The sequence below is a fragment of the Peromyscus leucopus genome, unplaced genomic scaffold (assembly GCF_004664715.2).
Source record: "Peromyscus leucopus breed LL Stock unplaced genomic scaffold, UCI_PerLeu_2.1 scaffold_1401, whole genome shotgun sequence".
Lineage (NCBI taxonomy): Eukaryota > Metazoa > Chordata > Mammalia > Rodentia > Cricetidae > Peromyscus > Peromyscus leucopus.
Window position 1 is genome coordinate 1 of NW_023504558.1, and position 11731 is coordinate 11731.

The 11731-nt window shown below is 40.7% G+C and overlaps 2 gene segments (V, D, J or C); both read left to right on the plus strand.

Annotated features, from left to right (window-relative positions):
• The first annotated feature begins 2766 nt into the window (after positions 1-2766).
• Positions 2767-3340, plus strand: LOC114688589. The segment is given in 2 exon segments: positions 2767-2875; positions 2978-3340. Coding segments are annotated over 2 exon segments (381 nt in total).
• A 5020-nt stretch (positions 3341-8360) lies between these two features.
• Positions 8361-8904, plus strand: LOC114688585. The segment is given in 2 exon segments: positions 8361-8447; positions 8531-8904. Coding segments are annotated over 2 exon segments (420 nt in total).
• Positions 8905-11731: the final 2827 nt, after the last annotated feature.

Sequence of the window (11731 nt, forward strand, 5' to 3'; positions counted from 1 at the left end):
CTTTCTGGAGCCCACTACCTATGATGGGACACCTCCTGCAGCCTTGAGGCAGGGGGAAGGGCTTGGACTTGCCTCTACTCAATGTGCCTCCCCATGGGAGGCCTTGCCTTCTTATGGGTGGGATTGGGGGGGTGGGTTGGAGGGGGAGGCTGGAGGGAGCGGGGGCAGGGGTAAAGAAGAGGGGGATCTTTGATTGGTGCATAAAATGAATAAAAAATTTTTCTTAATTAAAAAAAAGAAAATAGTGTATTGAATTTACCCAAAGTCATTATGTTGGGTTTCATCTGTGCTGTTATTAATTTTTATTAACTTTCGGCAAGTTTTGCTGCATATATATTTGTGTGTATATATATATATATATGTATATATATACATACATATGATCTATCTGTATAAATACATAATTGTAATATTCTTTTGTTTGACTCTGATTAACGAGTATCAAGCAATCTTTTTTTAAATCTTCTAACTAATTTTATATTGACATGAACTGTATCACATATTATAGTAGCTATGACTGTTTGTTTCTTAGTTCCATTTGCTTGGAGTAGCTTTTTCCAACCTTTAACCTAAGGTGTTGTGTGCTATGATGGTGAGGATTGTTTATCAAGGCAGAAACAAATATGGTCCTTTTTCTAATCCAATCTGATAGTCTGAATCATTTTGTTGTGATATTGAGACCATCAACACTGAGTTATTATTGGAAGAAGTGTAATAACTCCTGTCATGTTGTTGTTTTGGGTATTTTCTTAGAACTCTAGATTAACTATTCAGTAATTATTTATTCATTTCATGCAACCATGAATATGTTTAGTCTCTTCTGGCTAAATATCACATTCATTATTCTTTGTGGGGTTGGATTAGTGATCATAAGTTTCTCTAACTATTTTTATTGTGAATATTTTTATTTTTACTTTAATTTTTACAAATAGTTTTCCTATATATAATTATTATAAGAGAATACATATTCATATTAATTTCTGATGTTGTCCTGAATTTCAGTTATAATTACAGCTTTTGATTTGAGACTTATCATTTGAAATTTTTGAGTTTCTTGCCAGGAGGTGGTGGCTCACAACTTTAATTTCAGCACTTGGGAGTCAGAGCCTGGCAGATCTTTGTGAGTTAGAGGCCAGCCTGGTCTACAGAGCAAGAACCAGGAGAGGCAACAAAACTACACAGAGAAACCCTGTCTCAAAAAACAAACAAATAAAACAACAACAAAAGAGAAGTTTATGAGTTGCTCTTTTTGTTCAAATGATCTTTATTATTTCATTGTAGGTGTGTTCAGTGTTCAGGAGAAGGTTGAGTCATGAGAGGGCTGAGATAATATTTTCTTTTGAGGAACTGGTGTCCTGTATTAACTGGATTACAAGAACAGTCACCATAAAGGAACATAACACCACTTGACTGTCCTTTTCTGCCTTGTCTTTTTGTGATCTCTTCATGTCTGATTGTTGTACTTTGAGAAAGATCTCCTGAGCATGTATTCATGAGGCATATAGGTTCAGGAGGCACAGGGCAGTGAGTTGGAAGAGAAGTCATTTTCAAGCATGAGAAGTTTCAAAAACTGTTGGAGGCATGGGGATGAATAATTACAGAAAAGCCATGCAGTCTGGTATTATTCTAGAGGAAAAACCTTGGAGGCATCAGAAACTTGTTGAGTAAGAGCAATGTTTACTTAGAAGTTCAGAGAAGACAATGAAGAAGCCCACCTAAGATGTTGGAAAGATCGATGACATCATGATTGAAAGGGGAGGTAGGTCACAGAAAGAGAGTAGGCTGTGGGACAGGAAGGAGCTGGACTACCTGGTGGTGCAGGGAAAGCAGGTCTCTAAGTGCCAGGTGAATCTTTTCTGTGAGGAAAAAGACATAACTGATGTTGAAGCAAAAATAATTACTTGAGGATCTGCAGGGTAGAAGAATATGGTGTAGTAATAAATCAGCCCACTGCTGCCTTAAGGAGGTCACAGGAGAATTGGGAGGGCCTTTGGAGAGAGCAGGTCTACATTGGTCGGTGGGGGATGTCAGTCGTGGGGGAGCTGAGGGTGAAACATAGGTCTTGAATGTGTTTTAATTTTAATCAAAGTGTAATCTCAAATTGTATTTGTATTCATGTAATGAAGACCTTTTCTGTTTTAGGATCAAACTTTGAGCTTTATGCATGGTATGTTACAATGTTGCTCTATTGCCTCAGACACATTTGGTTAATTCAGTAAATACATGCATTCGTTATTCACTAAACCTTATACAATGCCCACTAAAATTATCATATTTCAGTTTGGCATATTTTCCTAAGTATTTTTTAATAACTTCTGCTAAGACATTATTAGGTGTGTTTATATGTACAAAGTATCGTAGAGTAAGTAGCAAAGTTATATTTCTATTTATAACTATAAACTCATACTAAATAATGTTTCCTTTCTTCATTCCTTCTCTTTTCTTTTTTGAGACACAGATTCATATTGCCCAAGCATAACTCAAACATATAGTCTTCCTGCCCTACCTCTTTTTTGGGAACTAACACAGGGCTACAGCATGTGAAAATTTTCTTGACGAGCTGAGTTATGTCCCCAGGTCAATAAGTGACACTTTGACACTATAATTGTCACTTAGGTCCTTATTTCATCTCAGACATCTGCACTATTCATTGTCTCCTTCAAGGCACCCATTCCTGAGCTCATGTTATAGCAGGAAGACATGCAAATAATGTTCCCCTCTGCTCATGAAAACCAGCCCTGACCCTACAGTTCTGACAGAGGCACACAGATCTGAACCCACAGGTCTGCCTCCCATTCTGTGATCATCACAGAACACAGAACATTGAGCATGGAGTTGAGACTGAGCTGGGTTTTTCTTGTTGTTCTTTTAAAAGGTGATTTATAGATATGGAGATATACTAAGTGTGTGAATGGACATGAGTGTGAGGGACAGTGGACATTTGTTGCAGTTTACTGAGAGGATTCTCTGTTTGCAGGTGTCCAGTGTGAAGTGCAGCTGGTGGAGTCTGGGGGAGGCCTTATGCAGCCTGGAAAGTCCCTGAAACTCTCCTGTGCAGCCTCTGGATTCACATTCAGTAACTACTGGATGAGCTGGGTCCGCCAGGCTCCAGGAAAGGGGCTGGAGTGGGTTGCAGAAATTGAACCAAAAAGTTATAATTATGCAGCACACTATGTGGAGTCTGTGAAAGGCAGATTCACCATTTCAAGAGATGATTCCAAAAGCAGCCTCTACCTGCAAATGAACAACTTAAGAGCTGAAGACACCGCCATTTATTACTGTACTGCAGACACAGTGAGAGATCTTCAGTGAGAACCCTGACACAAACCTCCCTGCAGCGGTGCTCAGAACCAGCAGGGGGCGCAGAGCGCACACGGAGAGGAGGAGCAGTTTAGATCAGGAGCAGGAACAGTTGATTGCTGTTTATGTGGTCACAGCTGTTGCTCCATCTACTCATTTCTCAGAATGTTCTCTACATTTATGGTTTGTGAAAACTGTTCTGCGTTTCTGAAGCTTTAAATATATACACCACACAGTCTAACATGAACTATGTGTGGAAAATCACCTCTGATTGCAGAAATGACTGTGCTCAGGTCACCAGAGTGAAATTCTTAGAACGTCAGCAGCATTCGTGATTTTTCTCCCTCAGGACTTTCAGGGCAAAGCCTCAGTGTTGTTCTGATTAGGACAGCGTTTCACATTGGGGGAGCCATGAGGGAGGTGAGGCCACACAGCCCAAAAGATCTCAGGTCTTTGTGATTCCCCTGATAACTGTGCACATGAGGCACAGATCTGATCTGTTTGTATTTACAGTTCATTCTGTTACAAAATCTGTATCTTTCACCATCATATCTTTCATTACATTTTGTTCATAACTCCTCGCTTTTGTTCTAAATACAGACAGGAGCTACTGATTGTAAACTCAGCTGGTGTCTAGGGTGTAACTCTGTGGAAGGAGGGGTGACTGGGGAAGGTTGTTTCTGAATGAAAATGTGTGTGTGTGTGTGTGTGTGTGTGTGTGTGTGTGTGTGTGTGTGTGTGTTAAAGAAACGTGACTGGTCCAAGGTAAGGTGGAGGAGAAAGTTTATTATATACATATGGAGAGCATAGCCAGAGGCAGGGCATCTGGAGAGTCCAGAATGAAGATTACACTGATCAGTGTCAGGAGAGAGGATGGAAAGGAGGGTGGAGAGAGGGGAACAGGGTGCAGCAGCCAGGGAACCCAAAGGAGAGAAGAGAAGGAGCAGGTAATTAAAATAGTTGGATTATATAGGGAAGGGCAGCTGGGGAAGGGAAGCCCAACTCCTTGACTAGAGATATTTAGGGTAGAGTAGAGTTTGCCTGCAAGGATGGCCCTGTAACAGCTAGAGACTGAGAGATGCAGGGAGAACCTGGCAGCTGGTGTCTGCTTTGATATGTTAAATAGAAACATCTGCCATTTTTCCTGGGTTGATATCTAACACTCACTCCTTTTTGTTGATAGTAAATAAGTTTTAGGGATGACATGTAATCTAATCCATGGCTGGCTATTTTATGCTGTCACTGGAATGTCATTGGTGAGTGGGGCCCAAGGAACTGGAGTGCTGGCCCAGTCTGGAAGAGCAGACAGAATGTTTCCCTTGCAGACCAGGTTCTAGAGCACCTTCTAGGGTAGGTACTTGCAGACAGCATTTGGAGCACCACATGTGAGCCCCTTTAAAGCTTTCTGGGATGCAGATTTTGAGGGAACACCTAGAGCTGGCTAGTTGCTGGAGCAGCCAGCAATTAATTTGAAATCTGGTGGGGCCAATTGCCAAGGGACCAGCCCTCAGCAGTTCTGACACTGAAGTGGTCTGGAAACTGCTTGCACACACAGGAGATTTCTCTGGGGCCAGATCTTAGTTCTTCATTTTATTTTTGTCTTTCTGCCATTCCTACTGTGTTATCTCTCTGTTCTGTTCTTTTACCCTGCTGTTCGTCTTCTTCTTGGACTTGCTATACTCTTATCAGAATCAGAATATGATTGTTTCCAGGATCAATGCAATGGTGTATTCCAGATGCAATGAATTTTGCCAGTTTGCAGGATATGAAAGATTGATGTCTAAGACCAGTTGCCCTTTCCATCTTCTATATGCTTTGTAGTCTTCTGGGGAAAATAGAGAAACAGAGGTGACTGGAAAGCTTCGCTAATGAGGGAATGCCTCAGTTTCTCTGAAAGGCTCATAGTGCCCCAGAAGCCAAGGATTCTAACTAAAAACTTCTGACATGTGACTTTCAAAGCAGCAAGGCCAGATCAACTCCATTATTCCCTGCAAAACATGATGGCTCCAGGCAAAAGCAATATGCTTATTTTTTTCTAGGCACAGTGATTTGCATGCTGTAATCCTTAGTGACTCAGTAGTAACAACAGGTAGTGCTGGAGCTGGATCCATCTGACACCATGGAAGACTCTTCACTATGAGAAACACTAATGACCATAGAAGCACAAGTAAAATGAATCTCTGACACATGTTCAGTATCTCCAGAAAACCAAGTGTTTTGCCTACAGTTGAGTTATGTGAGCACTGAAGTTTCAGGCATACATTACTGTTCAAGATATACAGTTAAACTTCACTATAAAGATCACAGACCATGAAAAACCACTTCCAGAGATCCCTGGGTTGGAATTGGTGATCATAGTTTCTGTATGGCTGCCTCTAGGGAGAAGATGAGTCTGTTTTCAGTAGTGAATGGGATAATTATTGGGTAGACGCAGGCTTAAAAATCACAGCCACAGGGACCCCTCAGGCAGTGTGATTGGAAGCTGTCACTAGTGAGTGAGCCACCTTTTAGGAACTTAGTGCCTATGGTGAGACACTTTGCATAGTCTTGGTACAGGGAGGAGGGGTTTGGACCTACCTCAACTGAATATACCAGGCTCTGCGGACTGTCCATGGGAGGCTTTGCCTTGGAGGAGGTGGGAGTGAGGGGTGTGTTGGAGGGCAAGGCTCGGGGCAGGAGGAGGAAGGACAAGGAAATCTGTGGTTGATATGTAAAATGAAAAGAAAATCTCTTAATAAAATATAAGAAACAAACATCACAGCAACAGAAGAAGGCAATGTGTGGTTATAAAGAAGCCAAAGATTATTTTATCGTGTGATGTGTGATTTTTATATTTGGCTCTTAGATATTGAATCTCTAGTTTGATAGTCATAAATCCTATCTTTCTTTCTAGATCAGCACAACTATGACCAGGACTGGCCAATAATATCTAATTTCCCTGGAACACGATTGGTTCATAGAACGATGTATGGTCAGAGTGAAAGAAATCATAAGTATTTCCTTTGATTGACAGACTGTTGCTGAATAAGAAATTCCATTTTTGTTTACATTGTTAAAATGAGAGTGTGTGACATGGGTATGAGGGCAGGCCATGAACTGGGGACAGAGGTTCCCATGGAATGAAGACGGAAGCAGAGACGTGTGAGGAAGACTCACACTGATGAAGCCTCACTGTATACCCAAGGATGACCTTTAACTTCTGATGTTCCTGCCTCTACTTCCCCAATGCTAGGGTTCATCCACTTTATGTGGTGCTAGAGATTTAAAGCAGGGCTTCATGAATGCTAGGCACCATTCTACAAATTGAAGTACAACCCAGACACTACTATTTTTTTTTCAAATTTTAATAGAGATGTTTATTTATTTGTCTTTGTTTATGTGCTCATACACACACATGTAATGATTCATAGATAGAAGTCAAAGAACAACCTTTTTCTCCTTCTATCTTGTGGGTTCTGGGACTAGTACTCAGGGAGTCAGGCTTGGCAGCCAGTATCTTCCTAGGTATACATACTTATAGAGAGAAAGTAGGTAAATTAATGTAGTCTTTTAAGTCACTGGGTCAAAGAGGTAGACTTTGAATTCCTTTCCTCCTGTCTCTACCTGCTGGGGTTACAGGTATATGATACTCTACCTAACCTATATTTGGTTTAAAGTGAAGGCATGAGGTACAGATACAGCTCAGTTGTAGAGTGCTTACTTAGCATGTACAAGGAAATAGTTTTAGTTTTCAATACTACAGAAAGAAGGGAGGATGTCAAATCAAGCTGTTTTTTTCTATTATTGTAATGCCTATTGATGGCTTTTTTCCAATATAATAAAGAAATTTATTTTCTGTGGTGTGATATTGATTAAATTGTGAAAATAAAGCCTGCTTTGAGTCAGAAGGTGGGGGTAGCCAGTAACTGACCAAAATTAACCATAAAATTTGGAGAACTGTGGACAGATATGAGACAGGAAGTAATAAGGTGAGGCTGAGAGAGGATCTCAGCCCTTTTGGAACAAGGAACAGAAGTGGTAGGAAGTTACTCTTGGTTGCTCCCCTGCTTCTCTGATTGTTCAGGTTGTTACACAGACATCTGACTTACGATTTTTTATTGGTAGAGAATAATTAGATAAACGCTTCAGTTTCCTTTTTAAAAAATAAAACAAACAAACAAACAGACAGACAAAGAAAACCTACTATATAAAATAAGCCATCCCAACCTGCAGAGGAGTTCACGGCCAGCAGGAGGCACACTTGAACCAATAATCAATAGGAGGAAATGAGATGAGGCTTTGAGGGGACTCCATAGCCTCTGTGGACTCCTTTCCTTCCTAAAGCCTGTTAGCTGAACATCACCTGCTGCAGTTGATAGGTGAAGTCTCCATGTTCAAACAAAGTAAAAATTCTTTGTTCAACAGTGCACAGATTTTTATTTTTTCATTTAATTTATTAAAATTTACTTATTTATTTTTGATTTTGTGAAAAACATTATTTATTCAGTATATTCTAGCCATGGTTTTCCTGTGCAGCTCCAACCTAATCTTTCCTACCTCCTCACCTCCCTACCACTCAACTCCATAACCTTTTTATCTCTATATAGAATGTTAACAAATAGACAAGATAGGATTTAAAAACAAATCCAAGAGTTACACACCTGCAACTTGCAGGAAAAGCAAATATTAACCGGTTGTATATGAAAGAAGATTACAAATGCTCCTAATTTAGGAGTTTTAGAATTTCCAGACACTATTATCCTCATCACAATCACCACCTGAAAATCAATTTTGGCCCAAAGTAGACCAAATGTCTCAGGTTGGAATTCTATTTTTAAATTGAGAGACCAGGCCTTGAAGTTATACAAACAGGGTCTGCACAGGTCTTGGGGAAGGATACTTCCTAAGACATAATGAGTTTTGGATCTCAGCTTCCATTTTCCTGAACCTGGTTTACTCTGCCTCTTTCTCCATGTAGACTAGGTCCTTGTATAAGAAGTACCCTGCCTCATGAATATGCAAATAATGTGAGTCTATAGTGGTAAATACAGAGGTGTCCACACCAAACACCAACATATGATCTGTGTCCTCTCCACAGTCACTGAGCACATAGATCCTCACCATGGGATGGAGCTGGATCATCATCTTCCTCCTGTCAGTAATTACAGGTAAAGGGCTTTCCAGTTTCAAACCTGAAGAAGGAACAGGGGCTGAGGTGACAATGACATCCACTCTGCCTTTCTCTCCACAGGTGTCCACTGCCAGGTCCAGCTGCAGCAGTCTGGTCCTGAGCTGAGGAAACCTGGGGCCTCAGTGAAGTTGTCCTGCAAGGCTTCGGGCTACACCTTCACTAGCTACTTTATGCACTGGGTGAAGCAGAGGCCTGGACAGGGCCTGGATTGGATTGGAGTCATTGATCCTGGAAGTGGTAGTACTAGGCATAATCAGAAGCTCCAGGTCAAGTCCACACTGTCTGTGGACAAATCCTCCAGCACAGCCTACATGGAGCTCAGCAGCCTGACATCTGAGGACTCTGTGGTCTATTTCTGTGCAAGACACAGTGTTGCAACCCACATCCTGAGTGTGTCAAAAACTCTGGTTTGCAGGAAGCTGCCCTGGGACTGAGATGACAGAGAAGATTAGCCTGAAGTCTTACTCAGAAATAATCATTCTGAGTGTCCTTTGTCATTTCACAATCTTTTAGGGTCCTTGTCAGCTTTTCAAATAAGATCAGAGAATAAAGTGATGCTGATTCAGGAATCTTAGAGAGCACCATACCTTGACCAGCTGTTTATCAGTGACCACCTCTGGTGACATGCTTCCTTTTAAACAAACTAAAATACTACAAAATGTAGCAATACATTATGATATAAATATCCCTTAAATTTGAGGCACTGACACTGTTGTTGTAGTAGCTGAGAATAAATTATAGCATAAATTAAGTAGGTAAAAGACATATCAACAGCATGTGCACAAACAAACCCCTTACATAGTCCAATTTTGTTTGCCTAAAAGAAGCACAGGCATTTTGTTGAAATGGGTCCCCATAGATTTTGGGGTAGGTGATTTAACCTCTCCTATGACTTCTAATTTAATGTCTTTAGTTATTGATACATCTGTTCATGAATTGCCTTTGCCAGTAGTAATCAAATCTCTTATTGTTTTAGGATTAGGGATAGAGCTGAGTGTCATGTTGTGGGGTCCCCAGGGTGTGGAATCCGCTACTTTGACAACCAGCTGGGCTCCTGCTCAGATAGCACTGGGGAAAGAGGAGTGGATTCCAGGCTGGGAATATAGAGACCTGGTCCTGTCATCAGCAGCCCTGGGTGCTCAATCCCCTGTTTCCTGAAATTGGATTCTCTTTGTCACCACCATCCACATAGACTGGGCCAGTGGAAATTCATTACCTTTTCCAGGTGTTTTAGAGGGAGGTTTACTATGTTGATGGTGTTTAGTAAGTTTTAGTTTATATTAATTTTAAAAATGGCCTGTTCCCTGGAAACAACCTAGATGCCCATCAATGGAAGAATGGATGAAAAAAATGTGGTACATATACACAATGGAGTACTACTCAGCAGAGAAAAACAATGAAAGCATGAAATTTGCAGGCAAATGGATGGAACTAGAAAAAAATCATCCTGAGTGAGGTAACCCAAACCCAGAAAGACAGTTATGGTGTGTACTCACTCATTGGTGGATTCTAGATATAAAATAAAGAACAATCAGACCACAACCCATAGAACCATAGAGGATATATATATATATATATATATATATATATATATATATATATATATATATATATATATATAGCATGGAGGTCCCTAGGATGACTGTGGCATATAATAAATTTCAGTTTTACTCAATTATTGAAAAAAAATAGCCAAATGAATGGAAACACATGAACTATGAGGGGCTCCCAGCTGGATCAGGCCCTCTGAATAGGTGAGACAGTTGATTGGCTTGATCAGTTTGGGAGGCATCTAGGCAGTGGGACCAAGTCCAGTGCTCATTGCATGAGTTGGCTGTCTGAAACCTGGAACTTATGCAGGGACACTTGGCTTAGTCTGGGAGGAAGGGACTGGACCTCCCTGGACTGAGTCTACCAAGTTGATCACAGTCCTCGGGGGAGAACTTGTCCTGGAGGAGGTGGGAATGGAGGGTGGGCTGGGGGTAAGGGGAGGGCGTGGGAGGGGGGAGAATAGGGGAACCCATGGCTGATATGTAGAACTGAATGATATTGTAAAATAAAAAATATATATCACAAAAAAATGGCCTGTTCCCTTGACCTTTGACATATATAGGAGACCACAAGGACAAGCCAGAATGTGAACCTCTATTTCTCTGTGCCATCAATTTGTGATGTTTTTTTTATCAAATCAACAATAATATGAGAGGTATTATCAACTTCAGAATGAAGCTTTTTACAGTTAAAATTTTTATTTTAATGAGTAGATGAAAGAGATAAGGTGGACACTGCTTCTTTATTATCTGTCTGCTGCTCTATAGCTTGTTGCAGATGAAGGAATAAATTACAAAGGGCTCTGTAGATTTCTGTACATAGTGGGAAAGATTCCTGTGGAAGTGTTAATATCAGAAAATTTATTCCAAGCCCTGATAGCAGCTTGGATGCTTTGGCTCTTTGTAGATGTAACCAACCGTCTTATTTAATAAGAAACACAGAACTAATGTAAAAGAGAAAGCAGAGAGGTCAGAGCTCAGAACTAAAATCTTACCCTTCCTCCTACGAGCTCCTAGCTTCCCAAAAGAGACCTATTTCCTGTCTGTCCGTCTTTTCATAGTCTTTTGTTCTGCCTTCTCATTGGTTGTAAACCCAAACATGTGACTTCCTCGTCACTGTCTGTAAGTACAGCCCCCCAGGTCTTAAAGGCATATGTCTCCAATGCTGGCTGTATCCCTGAACACACAGAGATCTATGGGATTAAAGGCGTGCGCCACCACTGCCACACTCTGTCTATGGCTCTAATAGCTCTGACCCCCGGGCAACTTTATTTATTAACATACAATTAAAATCACATTTCAGTACAATTAGAATACCACCACAGCTGTTAACCACGTGAGTGCTGGCAATCTGTTGTGCTACTGTTTGGAAGTTTCCTTGTCTGATAATTTGATGACAAGTAATGTTTATACAGGTCCCTGCCTTTGGCTATGAGTAGAAGTGGACAGGCATTTGTAAATTCATTACTGAATCCACAGACTAAACTAAGGGATGGCAGGATTTGTTTGCATAAGAGCTTGTCAGGCTAAGGGTATTATTTCATAGATATTTGTCATAATATCTATTATTCTCGTAGGGAAATGACTCTGAACTCCAATTTCTGTACCATTATTTTTGAGATCTTTCTATGTGGAGAACGATGGTGGGGGGTCATGGGTGGGATTTGTCATACTTCTCTAATGACTAGAAACATTGTCTGTAATGGTCCAA